The following is a 15,733-nucleotide window of genomic DNA, read 5'->3' on the forward strand; positions in this document are numbered from 1 at the left end:
TTATACGAGGCTAAGTCACAATTCCTCGTGGACTCGCAGTGACATCCTCTTACGAACCATATCCATGCCGCATCCTGACCAGGAAATAGAAGAAGAAAAAGAGAATTAAAAAAAAAACCGTATAATTAGGTATTCAAATGTCGACCGAGCAAGATGGACCTCCGCCTCCACGCTTTGGTAGCAAGAAAGCCGCGGTGAGTAGTTGGTCGGATTTCAATATTCCTTGACACGAAATAGAAATAGACCACGGGGAGCTAGGTTTATCTCAGAGTGTAGGCAAGGGTGTAACGAGGGTATTCGGGGGGGTGTGGGATGCATGTCACGGAAACAGCGAGGTTTATTTCATTCGTCTCAATTCAGAGTGTGTCGGCGACGACTATCGCAAGCCATTCCTGAACTCCTGTCGAAATATGCATCGAAAAAAAAGAAGCCCATTTTCAGCCCACCCAGTCCATATTTATTCTTCCGGAACTATGTCGGCCAGCGTCAGAAACCTATATAGTAGAGGGAGTGCACTGGTTATAACTTACTGTCGATCTCGCCACTCTCGATGTCGTCGCTGATATCCTTGGGGCTTCGTCCATCCACTTGGCAGCCTACACTGAACGCTGTTCCTAGGATCTCTTTGACGGATCCCTTCAGGTCCTTGGAGAAAGACTTGAATCGCATTGTTCGGGCGATCTCGATGATGTCGTCGAGAGGTACGCTCTTCGAGTGCTTGATATTCTTCTCCTTCTTCCTGTCACGGGGCGGCTCCTTCAATGCCTTGATGATGAGGGAGGATGCTGTGGGAACGACGGAGACGGCGGCTTGTCGGTTCTGGATTGTGAGCTTCACGGTGACTCGTAGGCCTTTCTATTAATCAAAACACTGTCAGCCTAGCACATTGACTTCGCGCCACATGAATCAAACACATACCCAGTCGCCAGTAGCCTTGGCAATGTCTTCTCCGACCTTCTTGGGCGACAGACCAAGAGGACCAATCTTGGGGGCAAGCGCCGATGAGGCACCGACCTCTCCACCGGTCGCTCGAAGGTGGCTATAGAACTATCTGTCAGCCTCGAATTCGGAGCAATCGCAATTTCCTGTCCCTAGCGAGATTGAAATCGGATTTTTTTTAAAAATAAAACGTACATGACCTTCACCTCATTGGGATCAATCTTGGGAGCTATATTCTGTAAGTTAGCTTGCGTTCAAAAACTGAACGCGATCGGATTCATTGACTTACGCATCTTCGCTCAAATATGAAGTCTCACGAGTTTGCCAATAAAAATCCTGGGGAGACTTTTTGCGTAAGATGTTGTGAGCCTCGTGAGCAGCGCTTGCAAATAGGAGGGTGGAAGTTGAGAAAGTGGTCTTGAGGAAATTCAGTTGTGGGCTAGAGAAGCCCTAGACAGTGGGGTTTGTATTTCGTACTCGCGATAAGCTAGATACGCAGCAGCCCTAGAGGAAATAAATGGGTCCAGGTGAGCAAATTGAGAATTGATTGGGTTAAAAGTTTAAGGTGCAGCATGCGCCTTCGCTTCGTCGATTCAAAACCAAGGGGCTGAAAACCATGGATTCAACCTTATAATTAGTTAACTCTGAAAAGATTCCGATTACATAAGGTCAAACATTTGCTGCCCTGTTGTTGCATTAAGCCGATACGGGGAAGACCATGTAATCGCCTACCCGGGTACCAACAAGGTGGGAGCTTTAAAGACAAGAAGGGTTAAGAGAAAAACGACACATACTATATCAACGAGGACATACGGTTTATTGACGCATGAACTGACTGCTGTCTACAATAATACTGAGTACATGAGCCGCTCCGAGCCAACTTCGTTATTTTTTTTTTAAGAATTAGTATACTATAAGACTAACACTTAAGACAGCGAGCTCGCCAAATTCATCATGAACGGAGATTGGAGAGACAATCATGATGAAGCAGCTGTAAGGCCCAATAAGCTATGTAGCACAAGCATCATAAACTCCTCGTCTAAGGGGGTTGGGTTTTACTACGCAATTAATTCGTCCCGCTCACGGCCAACCTGTTATATTGTTAGTCTTCAAAGTTGGGTTGAGAGTACCGGATTACTAACTTCATCAAGTGATCCATGAAGGTTTGCAGTGATACATCATCAGTAAATATTGTCTGCGCAGTCTGTGCACCAACACCACCGTATGCCCCTGTGGTGTGTGTCGTCGACGGGTTAAGCTTTGACAGTAAAAATCGCGCTTGCGAGCCACCAGCATCGCATACAATAAACCGAGGAAGCGGGAAGCGGTCTGCAATAAGGTCCTGTTCAGGGAATTAATATCAATGTCATGCTCCATCATCAAAGCAATCATCTTCGCACTTACTCTTGCGTCTTCTTTTGGCTGTTCCAGGAGTGTGGCGAAATTCTCATAACCTTCTTGATCCTGATACCCCGCTTTCTTCCATTCTGCAATAGTTTCTCCGTGAAAGATGAGGATGTGGAAAAACGTATCCAGCAATAAAATATGTGTAGGCTGAATAGAAGTCGAGTCTAACAAGACAGGCTGTCCTCCATCCTGGTCGAAGGTATACGAATCGAGAGTTGGTTGTATCATGATGAGAGAATTGCTCACATCTTCGTGATTCAGCACATGGCGATAAAAGGCTGTCTCATCGGGGGAGTTATTGAAGACCTGTAGGAACTGGCTTCGCCGGAGGTGAAACATAAACTGGGGGTAAAGAGTGAAGTTCTTCTCCAGCCTAAACGAGGAAGGATCGTCTTTCCTGTAGTCGGCAAAGCGTGAACATAACCGAATAAGCATCCGGTCCACCCATCGGAGAACATCGGGACCATCATCAACCTCTGCCTTGAAAACGGCAATTCTCGACATGAGTACCGCGGCCGCTTCCTGGTCGAAGGACTGTGCGATGGCGGGATCTCCGGCTGGGCCGCTCAAGTTCCTAGCAATAGTAGTTACGCGTAGGTGGAACTGCCCAGAAGAATGCTGGTAATACGTCAAGAACTGCATCATACCCTTCTGCTGGCCCTGCTGATGTTGCGTGGGGCCTCCCTGGCTTGCAATTTCGAAGTAGACGCCATAGCTAGCATTGGGGTCGATGCCACACATCTTCCACGAGCACGTGTTGCCAATACCACACTCGGTCTCTCCAACCGAAGTTGACTTCTTGTTCAATGACACGGCATGTCCAATCAAGCCGGTAACCTTCAACTCCTTAGTTGTCAAAACTTCGAGGACAGCATTAAAGCCCATTAATAGATTATCATCCCCGTCCTTCTCGAAGACTCGAATAAATGACTGCTTAAACATAGATGATGTGAAGCTATCAGTGAGGATCATATGTCCGCCTGTCGAGTTACACAAGCCTTTCATCTCAAGCAATCCTACTTGATCTAAGCAGCCGGCGAATATATCTATTATGTGGCCATTGTGGGCAGTCCGCTTCGCAAGATTGTCGTAGAACTAAAGGCGTTAGCCACCAAGCGAGCCCAAGCGTATACAAAATGAGAATAAAACCAACCTTAAGTGCTTTCTTATAATATTTGATATTGTCACGATCAATGTCGTGGTGTGAGCGAATTGGTTCTCTCAATTCGGGGCCAACGACCATTCCCGGGCCTTCAGTTGCAGGACCGCCGGCGAAGAGCATGATCCTGCCACCAGCGTTTTGGAATGAAGACTCAAGAAGGCCAACAGCAACGCTAAGCGCAACACCAGAGCATCGAAGATTTCTCCTGTCACTGGCGACAGGCCAAGGGTCCTTCTGCAATTGTTCGAGAATCTTAGTAAGCTGAAACTCACATTGTTGAACGGGTAACAAGAATCTGGTGGCCGGCCCCATGGGCAACATAGGTCGACCAGGCTGCTGCTGTGGCATGCCAGGGCGGAGACTCGGGGCAAGCAGACCTAACATCTCCTGAACTTGTTTGGCAGAATAATCTTTGCTACCACGAAAAACGTATGACTTGGCGCACTCGGTATACCCGATCTCGTGAACTTGGGCCTGGGAACTCTGGTGTCAGCAATAAAAATTGCCCCAAGATTAGGGGTGGGATAGGCGCACCATTGTTCCATAAGTAATCAGGCCAACCAAGGCATTCTCGGGGAGGAGGCTCAAACTCATGATGAGAGACTCCTTCAAAGCCGACAGACTATCATCCTCTTGACACGTATCGACAACATAGAGAAAAATAGGCGGGCTGGGTGCTGGTCGTGAGAGTCGATACTCGATCGTTGTGTTCGACGGGTGCAGCTCGGGGGGGATGGCATTGGGCGTGATGTCCTTGTAATGAGGAGGAAGAGGGTTCCTCGAAAGGCAGAATGGGCAGATCCATAGACGTGCCCTAACATCGACTTGACTGGGTATCATTAGCTATGCGATTCGAAACTGTGGCGGGATTTCGAGGACCACTAACCAGAAGGGGTTCAAGACAGAGCGACACGGTTGTTTACACGTCACGGGCTCGAATTGTAGTAAGGGTGTATCTGGCTTCTCTTTCAGGGGGGTGTAGAGAGCACCGATGGGAACGACGAGGCGAGACGCTTCCTATGCAAAGCTTCAGAATACATGCGCTCACGAAGATGCAGCCAGAACAGCTGAGGGCCAAGTTACCATTCGAGAGCTAGGGAAAACATTCCAACTCAGTCGAACACCGTCACGGTCTTCCACCTCGCTCCATTGTTCTTTTAAAGCTTCGTAATCCATATCGTCGGTGCGCTCGCGATAGCCCGCCAAGCTCGTCGGACGTCGAGTATCAATACACCTGCAGCAATTGCTGATAGTGGAATGTGTGTGTGATGTCCTAAGTGCAGTGCAATTTGCAAAGCCAAGACGGGCTTCGAGATTAAGAAGGAATTTCCTTTACTAGAGTCGCGGTGTGTGTTCGGTGTGTGTTATCAATGATATTTCTAGTATGGATCAGTATGTCAACCGCAAAAGCTTAAGGACAGACTGGCTCTGTGGGGTAGGAGCCAAGACCAATATTGATGTCGTCCTATTGTGTACAATAATAAGTACCTTATGTACCTACTTTCGATATGGACAAGTTGCATCCCAGGACCCAAGGGGGGAAAAAGCATAGGCACTATCCCTGTAAGATTTGCATACCGTTTTTTAGAATTTTATCTTTTAAATGCATTCTCGTGTTATCACTGCCGTAAAAGTCCGAGTACAATGTACCTTGGGTACATTCCTGCGTACATGTATGACCCGAGGATGATTATCTAATATACATATGACTTAGCTAAGTATACCGTAAATAGAGTCTGCATCCCAATCAGTACAAGCCGATGCGCGTCTGGGATCCTGTAGGAAGTTCCGAGACGACTTAGTTATTTCCACCTTCCGTTCTTTGATGATATTCCAAACTTTGTTGGCTCCGTCGACGGACGATGCCACCTCTGCCATTTATTTATTAAGGGACGGCCTCCTCTAAGCCTGCACCAAGTATCTAGGTCCTTCATTTTTGCTTACACACAGGTGCAGGTATCGTGTTCTTGGTGGATCGTGAATCGCACGATCGAGATGACCACGCGTGGGTTTTAATTGGCATAACCGGCTCTCTCCAGACTCAACTCGTAAAGATGAACGCGCCTACTATGCTAGGGGATCGGGAATTGAAGTTTTCAATATTATCTCGCTCTCGATCAACTTCGAGCATGTTCCAAGCTGTTGAGAGCTCTCCAAGGAATGAGCCGAAAGCAAAGCTACAGGGACATTCGCTCTCATATATTCCCCGCCACCTACTTTCAGAAGAATCGGCGCAGCATGGTCACTCTTCGCGGCTAAGATCGCACTCCTCACCCAGCGCGCCTCTACGACAAGCGCCCAGCTGCCAATCTGAGCGATCAGAGACAGCCTCGTCAAGAATAGCTGGGACACGACCACTTACGATGGGCCACGGAACCTTGCCTGGCGCGAAGCGGCGTTTGGAGATCAATACGAAGGATCTCACTCAGCCAAGTTTAGCAGCCTCGCAAGATCAGTCGCTGCCCGAATCACCAGGATTTCCCAATATGTTAGCAGCGATGAACTTCCCCATCCCGCCTACAACCTCAAGACCGTCTACTGCAGATGCATGTGTTGGCTCTATGACACGCTATCAGTCGAGTATTACCGCTCCGCCGATAGTACGACCTCGTTCGTCGAGTAAGCGCGCAACGAGCTCCAACGGAGTACTTACGGCTTCATTAGATGAGCTAATAATGCAGCGCACTCCACCGCCCCATCGACGTAGTGACCCCAGTGAAACTTTTCATATCTCTTCCAAGCCAGAAAGACTTATGATAAATACCACCATGACTAGAAGCTCAAGGTCGGCAACCGTGAGCGAAACGGGCAGGCCGCTAGCAATGGGTAGCCTCAGACCCAGGGCTTCCTCAGCTGCATCTTCCACACGGGTTGGTCACGATTCACAGACTGTTGCAACGGATGACAATGGGAGGCAATTCCTTCGAAACAATATAAAAGTAGTGTCGAATTTGCCCCAGGGGTTGCTTAGCATGAATGAGCCATATGATCTCCCAATAGGGATCGCCATCAGCAGCCCCAGAGATATTGTACCTGGTGTAAATAAATCATTCTCGGCGTCGGAAGGAGCAACTAGTCAACACCCTACTCATACAGTTCCAACTATCAGTCTTACTTTACCATCACCGTACGAAGAGAAGGATCATAATAGACGAGATCTGGCACCGAAATGCTTCCAACAAGGTTCAGGCAACAAGACTGTTCCGAGCAAGCCAACGTCAACCTCTACCAGTCATGATGCGACTATTTTTGACTCTACTATACCAACGATCCCCCACGACGACGATTCGAAAGATTCTCCTGTCCTCGGGCGGTTCCTCGGTAATTCTCCTGCTACACGGAGATTACCATCGAGGTCGTCATCCCGGACACGTGAGGATCAATCAGTCTCTATAGAGATCGGAGTGGCACAAATTACCCCCAGAGGGACCATGGAAAATGTTTCGCCTACATTAACGACAGTAGTTCCAGAAAACAACTGGAACCTTTCTTGTATAATGACAACGGAGATAGCCCCTACTAATCATTTGATTGTACAAATGACTACTAATGACATTACCATGACGCCAATTATGGTTGTGGCTAATTTAAACCCTCAACCAGCACCGACAGCATCAGTTCCATCTTCAAACACTGGCGTTTCATCTTCATGGCCTCCATTCAATAAGCTGAAGGTTATATCGCAACCGCGTCAAAAGCCTATGCCAATAATGGTTCATAAGAGCGTTATAACCAGCCATAGCGATCACGCCAAATTAGCTATAGATAAATTCAGCCGTCATACTTTAACAGGTGTGCCAACACCACCGACATCGCCTAGCAGCGCCTCGCCAAAGCGAAATAGTCATCCTACGCAAACCACGCGGCGAATCCAATCCCGCGCAGCTAGAAAGCCGATGCTCAAGTCGGAACCAGTTATATACCATGAGCCCGACCAAGAAAAGGTTAATGACAAAGCGTGGCGGGTTGCATCAACAAAGGAACGATTAGAGAAGGCAAAGCTAGCCAGAGAAGAGGAGATATCCAGGCTGGTCGAGAAGATGCTCGGCGTAGCCAAGGCCAAAGATATAGACGAGAGGGGAGATTTGCAGAATTTACAAGAGGAGCATACGGAGGAACAAATCGAAAAACGATTACAGCGTCTTGAAGAGGACGGAGACGCATGCCTTCGAGATGTCAAGTTAGCTTTGCAAACCATGTCGAAAACCCTTGACGAACTACGAAAAGAAAGCAGCAGTAAAAGGTTAATAATGAATGAGTTTAACGTGTAATATAAAATATGGCACATCGATCATATATGTAACATATGTATAAAATTATATTAAATATATATAAAATAAAAAATATATGTAATTTAATAAAAATAATTTTAACAATTTTAATAATATTTATAAGCTGTTAAAAACTCTTTTAATTCCTGGCTATGTGAAGCTTAGGAATAAGACACTTTGGGCTCCTTTGGTTACGTTTACACTTCCCACCACTAGTTGTACAAAATCCAGATGCGGGGGTGTTCACGACAAAGATACACCCTTCAGACAGGTTGAATCTGGCAGGGGGCTAGCAAGTGGTCAAGTTAGGTAAATCTGAAGTCTGTTTTAGCTCGGTATGAGAGACAGTTCCCGGAAGTGGAGTTTTTGAATGAGCGCATGACGCGGATTCACTAGGGAGAGTGGAAGCTTGAGACGAGGGTTCCCGTTCAGAAGGCAGAGGGAACATTGCCAGCAGATTTCCAAAGAGTTGTTGATGAGTCGAGAGCAGCATCTGGGGTAGAGGCGGGCGTTTTCTCTCTCTTATATTTGGGACCGCACAGATGGGAGAGGAAGTGACGGACAGGTACTTCACTGGTGTTGACATAGGTCTCCTGTCGGAGGTGGAGAGATAGCTGATGCAATTGTGGCGGCTTCGCTAGAATCGTATATTGGGAGGAGAAATATTCAAACGGTTATCTCTCAATACGTTCTGTCATACTTCACTGTTATGGTAGTGGAGGGGGGTCTGAACAAGAGGATAACCCTTTTTGACACCTTCGTTAGGCGTTTCTCATCATTATAGTAGGATATCTATACGGGCGGCTAAACATCTCCCGTTTAAAAACCACTGTGCCAATAAGATCACTGCTGTTAACTTTAAGATGCCATGGGATTGCCTCGATATGGTTTGTTAAGTCGGGAAGGCTAGGTTTTGTTATTTGTCAAACAGTTGATACGCATAATTTAAATAATAATTAAGGTAATATTTATATAAAAACATTAATATCCGGGTTATTTTTATATTAAAAGTTAAGTTTAACCAATTAAACGTTTTTTAAAAAGTTTAAATATATATATTTATATAAATTTATATTAAAAGTTATAATATTATTATAAATAATATATAATAATTATAAATAATATATAAAAGTTTAAATTATTTAAAATATAATTATATATAACGTAATTTTTATATAATTAATTAATTATATAATAATTATAATTAATATTATAACTTTTTATAATTATTATAATAATTATATTATAATTACGGTTATTTATTTTATATAATATATTTTTTAAATAAAAATAATATATTATATTTTTAAATTTATTAATATTATTAAAAATTACGTATATAAGTAATAATTTATTTTAAAAACGGGTTAAATGGTAATTATTACAATATATAATAAAAAAACGAATTTAATAAATAAATTTATATATATTATTTAAAATTTATGTTAATATTTTAATAATATATTAAATTATTTTTTATTATAATTATTATTTATATTATTATAATAATAACTTTAAAATAATTTAATAAAAAAGGTTTATATAAATAAAAAGTTTTTTAAATTTACTTTTTTATTTTAAATTTATTTTTATTTTTTTATAATTTTATTTATTAACGTATTTATTTAATATATTTTATTATAATAAAATTTAATAAATTTATTTTTTTAACGTTATTAACGTTTATTATACACGTTTTATTAACTTTTATTTAAAGTTAAATTTTTTTATTTTTGTTATTTTTGTTATTTTTTATTTAATTTTTAATTTAATTTTTAAAATTTTTATTTTTTAAATAATTAATATAATAATTATTTATAATAATTTTAATTTTAATATTTTATTAATATTAAATTTTATTTAATTTAATAAAAAACATTACATTAATAATAATTTTTATAAAGTTTATATTAAAAAATATTATACCGTTTTAATTATTTTAACCGTTTTAATTAAATTATTAAATAAATTATATTTTTTAATTTTTATATAATATATATAAAATATAATTATTATATAATAATTATAATATTATTTTTTATATTTAATAATTATTTATATTATTAATTATATTTTATTAACTTTTTATTAAAACGTTATTTTTTTTATTTTAATTAACGATTTTATTAAATTTATAATTTTTATTTTTTTAATAACACGATAATTTAACGCATATTATTTTAAAAAATATATATTATTTTAATTATTTTCGTAACTTTTTTTTATTTATAAATTAAATTTTAATTATTATTACAAAAACCTTTTTTATTTATTTATATAATTTTTTTCGGAGAAAAGTTTTCGCTTTTAAATTTAAACCGAAAAGGAAAGTTTAAAATTTAAAAACATAAATTAATATGTAATAAAATTAATAAAATAAAGCTTTTAATTAATTAAATTATTTATATTATTAAAGTTTAAAAAATATATTTAATTAAATTATTATAATATAAATATAAGTTATTATATAAAAAAACTAATAAAATAAAACGTTTAAATTAATGTGTAATAAAATTAATAAAATAAAGTTTATAATTAATAAATGTTTATTTGTAATAAAAAAATAAAATGGTAATAAGGTTAAATTTCGAAAAAATATGTTAAAATATATTAAAAAAACGAGGGAAAATTAACTGTAAAAATTTAATTAATTAATAAAAAATAAAATGATTTATAATTTTAATTATAAAAATAAAATAATTTTAATTATTAATATTATAATAAACGAATTAATTAAATAAAATGTATGTATTTTATTAAAAGTTTTAAATTTATAATTTAATAAATAAATTAATTAAATTAATTATAATTTTAATTTAATGTTATTTTAAAATGTTTATGTAATTTTATAACGAATAAATATATAATTTATTATTTAATTTTAATTTATTTTATTACATTTAATTAATTAATAATTAAAATAAATTATTTAAATAAATAAAAGTTTTATTAAAATAAAAAATAAATATAATATAATTTTTCGAAATAATTTTATTATATATATTGTTTTTTTTAAAAAAAAAATTTTATTTTTTATTTTTTATACTTTTTTATTTAACTTTTTTTAATATTATATATATATTATTTATTTATTAATATTATAATATTATAAATTTTATCTTTATTTATTATTATTAATTTTATTTTATAATATATATTATTTTATTTAATTTAATTTTTTTAAATTGTTTATATGTATAATATTTTTTTTACGTTAAAATTTAATATTGTTTATTTTTTATATTTTTTTTTTATATTTTTTTAACATTATATATAAATTTTATATTTATTAATGTTATAATATTATAAATTTTACTTTTAATAATTATTACTAATTTTATTTTTAAATATATATATATTAATTTTTTTGTTTTAATTAATTTATTTGTTAATTTAATCTTTTAAATTAATTTATATATATAATATTTTTCTTTTATTTAAAATTTAACCTTTTTTATTTTTTACATTTTTTTTAAAAAAAAATTTAATACCATTTATATATTTTTTATTTATTAATATTATAATATTATAAGTTTTATTTTTAATTATAACCGTTAACTTTATATTTAAATATATATTAATTTATTTACTTTTTTTAAATTAATACATTTATTAATTAATAATAATTTATATTTAAACTTTTATTATTTAAGTTTTAAAATGTTTAATATAAATATTATATTAATTTAAAAACACCCCGGTTAATTTTACCGTCCGTTACTTTTCGTTAATTATTAACGATATATTTAATATCGTTAAAATTTGTTTTTTATTAAATTTAAATCCGTATAACCCGATTTATTAAAATAAAATACCATTATATATATTTTATATTAATAAAATTAAATTCGTTTATTAACGTTACATACGGTTTAATGTTAACCCGTTTACAAGTTATATTAACAAATAATTAACGTAAATAATTTAATAATACAATAAACATATTAACTTTAAATTACCAGTTTTAAAATTTTAACAATTAAAACTTTAATAATATTTAAAAAACGCGTTAAATATATATAACCACGTAATATGCCCATTAAAATTAACGTTAAAATATTAATACGTTACTTTTTTTTTTTACACTTTTTTTCCACGTTATCCGAATTAATTTACGAAAAGATTTTAACGTTAATAACTTTCCGTTATTAACATAACTTTTTATATAATTATTTATATAATTAATGTTAAATATATTTAAATCACCGGTTATAAATAATATAAATTTAACTTTATTTTAAGTTTTTTATAATAATTTAATTTAAAATATTTAAAAATTTTATATTTATTATAAAAAACGGTAGTTTAATATATAGTTTAAAAATGGTATATATTATAATTATAAATTTTATAACACAAATTTAAAATTAAATAATATATACTTTTTTTTAATTAAAAATAACTTTAATTTTAATATTATATTTAAGTTTTTTCCGGTATTAACATAAACAAAAAAAATGGTTATATTTTAACTTTATTATTTTGTTAAAATTTATTAAATTTAAAGTTTATAATATTATTATAAAAGTTATATTTACCACTTTTTCCAAAATATTAATTTATTATATTAATAATTATTAAAATTATTTAAAAAGTTTAATATTATTATATTATAATTAATTAATTTTCGGTTATAATAATAAATTTTTTAAAATTTCCGTATTTATTAAAAACATATTATGTAATAATTTTACTTTTTACAAAAAAACCATTTTAATTATTAAAATATTTTAATAAATAAAAACCAACTTTTTTAATTGTTAAAAAACGGTAATACATTATTATAATTACCGTTATATTAATTAAATAACGGTAATAAAAATATTAATAATAATATTTTAAATAATAATTTTATTATTTTTATAAACAAATATAATACTTTTATTATTTTTAATTTAATTATTTTGTAATTATAATTTAATATTATATAAAATTTTATTAATAAATTTAATATTTTATTTAATTTATTTAATATTTAATTTATTTTTATATTTAAATTAAATAAAATTTAACCACTTTTATTTTTTACATTTTTTATTTTTTACTTGCGTAACGTAAATAAATTTATAATTTTTTAATTTTATAATATTAAATTTATAAATTATATTAAATATATTTTCCAATAATATAATAATAAATTTACTTTTTATTTTTACTTTTATTACATAATTTTTAATATATTATAACATTATTAAATTAATAATTAAAATATGTTTTATATTAATTAAATAAATTTAATAAATTTTACCGGCGTTAATAATATATAAATTATTTTTAATAAAAATATTTTAAAAACGTAAGTATTATTTAACTTAATAATTTAATATATTGTTAATATATTAAATATTTAACTTTATTAAATAAATTGGTAAATAAAATTAAATTTGTAAATTAATATATTTAAATATTTAATATTATTTTTTATTTTTAATATTATTAATATATAATAAAATAATTTTTATTAATTTTTATTAAAATATTTAAAATTATTATAATTAAAAGTAATTTATAATTATATTTATATAATATAATATAACTTTAAACCAAATATTTTCGAATATTTTATTTATAACTTATAAATATAAACATATAAACCACGTATTACGTGGCGTTTATGGTAAAATAAACGGGTTTCGCCCGCCTCGAAAATATCGGGTTTAAAGTCACTTAAAATAAATAGAAAACTAGTTTATTTAAATTAATTTAAATATAAAAAAAAAATTATTAAAAAAATTTAAAAATAATAATAAATTAATTTAAATTAATAATAAATAAAGTAAAAAAAATAATATAAAATATATAAATAATAATAAAAAATTAAAAAAAATTAATTTAATATAATATTTAAAAAATGATTAACGTTTTTTATATATAATTATTTATAATAAAAAAAATTTATTTAATATTTTTTTTTTAATTTAAATTATTAAAATTTAATAAAAAAAAAATAAAAAAAAATTAATTAATATTAAAAATAATATTATTTTTAAAAGTTATATTTTTAATATAAATAATATAAATTTTTTTAAATTATTATAATTTTTTCGAAAAAATATTACGTTTAAACTTTTTTAATTAATAAAGTAATTAATAAGGTAATTAATAAATATATGATAAAATAATTACGTAAAAAATACGCGGTAATTTATTTTAATGAATTTAAACCAGTGACGCGAATTTCGTTATATTTTTTTTAGCCACACTTTTTTTTAACCAATTATACTTTTAACTTACTTTTTTTATAAATTTTGCATTTTTAATTTAAAATAACTCGGGCGATTTTTAACATATCATTTTATTTAATATTAAAAATAACATTAAAAACAATAGTTAAAATAAGTTTTAATTGATTTAAAATATTTATTAACTTTATTATTAATAAATATACGTATTTGCCCGACTTTTTAAACGTTTAAATACACGCGTTTTAAGCGTTTTAAACGTTCCGGGGTAATTATAACACCGGTTATAACATTTTTAAAAATATACTACGTTAAAACTTATAACATTATAACGTAATGTTATATAAATATATAAAATAGTTAAAAAATTTAAGTAATTAAATTAAAAGCTTTAAATTATAAAAATAAAAAATATTTTAAACGTGGTTATAAATGTAAACGCGTAAATATAAATATTAATATAATATTTTTAATATTATTATGTATTTTTAAACGTTAAAATTTATAATATTATAACGTAATATTGTATAAATATGTAAAAAATATAAAAAAGTAAAAAAAACATAATATTAGTTTTAAATCATAAAAATAAAAACTATTTTATACGTTATTATTAAATATTAAATTATTGTAAATATAAAGTTTAATTTTTAAAAAAACTTATTTTAACATGATTAAAAACGCCCGAGTTGTCTTAAACTAGAATTTGTTGAAACTCGCACTTTTTATTACCTTTTTAAGCCTTGGACCCACAGATATAATAACACGGGCCAGGCGTTGCGTGGCGCCTGTGGCGCCACCCGTGTTGGCGGGCGCAGCCCGTTAACCTTTCAACGAATTCTAGTCTGAGTATACTGAGATAAGCGGTAATTGCGCGCGCGCGCGGAGCGCGAACGCGCCTTCGGAAAGATATCACGTGCGCGTTTGCGCGCACGTAAAAACGGCCCGCGAGCTTGCGAGCGGCCGTTTTGATAAAATTTTAAAAAAATAACGATTATAACTTATTTATTAATAATATAATTTTAAGAAAAAAGTATATAAATGTAATATTATATTAAAAATAATTTAATTTTATATTAAATAAAAAAAATTATTTAAAAAGTGTTTTTAATTAATTAATATATTAAAACATTTTAATATTTATTTTAAAATAAATTTAATATAAAAAAGTATAAATTAATTATATTATAATAAATTAAAAATTATTTATGTTATTATAAAAATTAATAAAAAGGAATTATTAAATTTAATTATAAATATATAAAACGGAATGGAAATAATGAGTATTTTTGTTAAATTTTAAGTATTAATTGGTAAAATATATTAAAAAAAACTTGGAAAAATTTTACGAAAATAAAATATAATCGTAAAAATTTATTTATATTTATTTTTAAATGGAAGTTTTAAATAAAATAATGTAAAAATGTAAGTTTATTTATAAAATAAAAATAATTAATTATTATATTTTATATTATATATAAATAATATGTTTTAAATTAAGTTAAATTTTTAATTAAATTTAATAAAAACCTTAACATAATTATTAATATTTTAATAAAGAAATTTAATAATAATTTTAAAAATAAAATAAAATAAAAAGATTTAATAAATATATATAATATATAAAGTAAAAAACGCGGTTAAAGTAAAAAAAGTTATAATAAAAACGGAAATTAAAATAATAATAATAATAATAATAATAATAATAATAATAATAATAATAATAATAATAATAATAATAATAATAATAATAATAATAATAATAATAATAA

At 31.0% G+C, this 15,733-nt stretch overlaps 3 protein-coding genes across 3 annotated transcripts; 2 read left to right on the top strand and 1 right to left on the bottom strand.

The window, feature by feature from the left end:
* Nucleotides 1-213: 213 nt before the first annotated feature.
* Nucleotides 214-1,197, top strand: F4817DRAFT_168813 (uncharacterized protein). Its single transcript, XM_049298179.1, has 3 exons — nt 214-473; nt 531-861; nt 915-1,197. Coding segments are annotated over exons 1-3 (489 nt in total). The 5' UTR covers nt 214-316; the 3' UTR covers nt 916-1,197.
* A 345-nt stretch (nt 1,198-1,542) lies between these two features.
* On the bottom strand, nt 1,543-5,005 carry F4817DRAFT_342895 (Sec23/Sec24 trunk domain-containing protein). The gene is made up of 7 exons (XM_049303962.1): nt 4,592-5,005; nt 4,395-4,525; nt 4,043-4,337; nt 3,500-3,982; nt 2,344-3,441; nt 2,082-2,281; nt 1,543-2,030 (listed from the first exon to the last, which is right to left on the bottom strand). The coding sequence occupies exons 1-7, from the start codon at nt 4,682-4,684 to the stop codon at nt 2,006-2,008; spliced, it is 2,325 nt and encodes a 774-aa protein (XP_049157484.1). The 5' UTR covers nt 4,685-5,005; the 3' UTR covers nt 1,543-2,005.
* A 421-nt stretch (nt 5,006-5,426) lies between these two features.
* F4817DRAFT_168827 (uncharacterized protein) lies at nt 5,427-7,924 on the top strand. Its single transcript, XM_049298180.1, has one exon. It carries the CDS (start codon nt 5,563-5,565, stop codon nt 7,777-7,779), a length of 2,217 nt encoding a protein of 738 aa, XP_049157485.1. The 5' UTR covers nt 5,427-5,562; the 3' UTR covers nt 7,780-7,924.
* Nucleotides 7,925-15,733: the final 7,809 nt, after the last annotated feature.

The sequence above is a fragment of the Daldinia loculata genome, assembly GCF_022478755.1.
Source record: "Daldinia loculata strain CBS 113971 unplaced genomic scaffold F4817scaffold_37, whole genome shotgun sequence".
In the NCBI taxonomy this organism is placed as follows: domain Eukaryota; kingdom Fungi; phylum Ascomycota; class Sordariomycetes; order Xylariales; family Hypoxylaceae; genus Daldinia; species Daldinia loculata.

What these genes read in the sequence shown, in the direction of transcription:
- F4817DRAFT_168813 (XM_049298179.1), top strand. Translation starts at nt 317, where the DNA reads ATGTCACGGAAACAGCGAGGTTTATTTCATTCGTCTCAATTCAGAGTG. An exon ending in ATATTTATTCTTCCGGAACT is followed by an intron (nt 474 to 530) that starts ATGTCGGCCAGC and finishes GTTATAACTTAC; the next exon opens with TGTCGATCTCGCCACTCTCG.
- F4817DRAFT_342895 (XM_049303962.1), bottom strand. Translation starts at nt 4,684, where the DNA reads ATGGATTACGAAGCTTTAAAAGAACAATGGAGCGAGGTGGAAGACCGT. An exon ending in AGCCAAAAGAAGACGCAAGA is followed by an intron (nt 2,282 to 2,343) that starts GTAAGTGCGAAG and finishes TTCCCTGAACAG; the next exon opens with GACCTTATTGCAGACCGCTT. An exon ending in TTCATGGATCACTTGATGAA is followed by an intron (nt 2,031 to 2,081) that starts GTTAGTAATCCG and finishes ACAATATAACAG; the next exon opens with GTTGGCCGTGAGCGGGACGA.
- F4817DRAFT_168827 (XM_049298180.1), top strand. Translation starts at nt 5,563, where the DNA reads ATGAACGCGCCTACTATGCTAGGGGATCGGGAATTGAAGTTTTCAATA.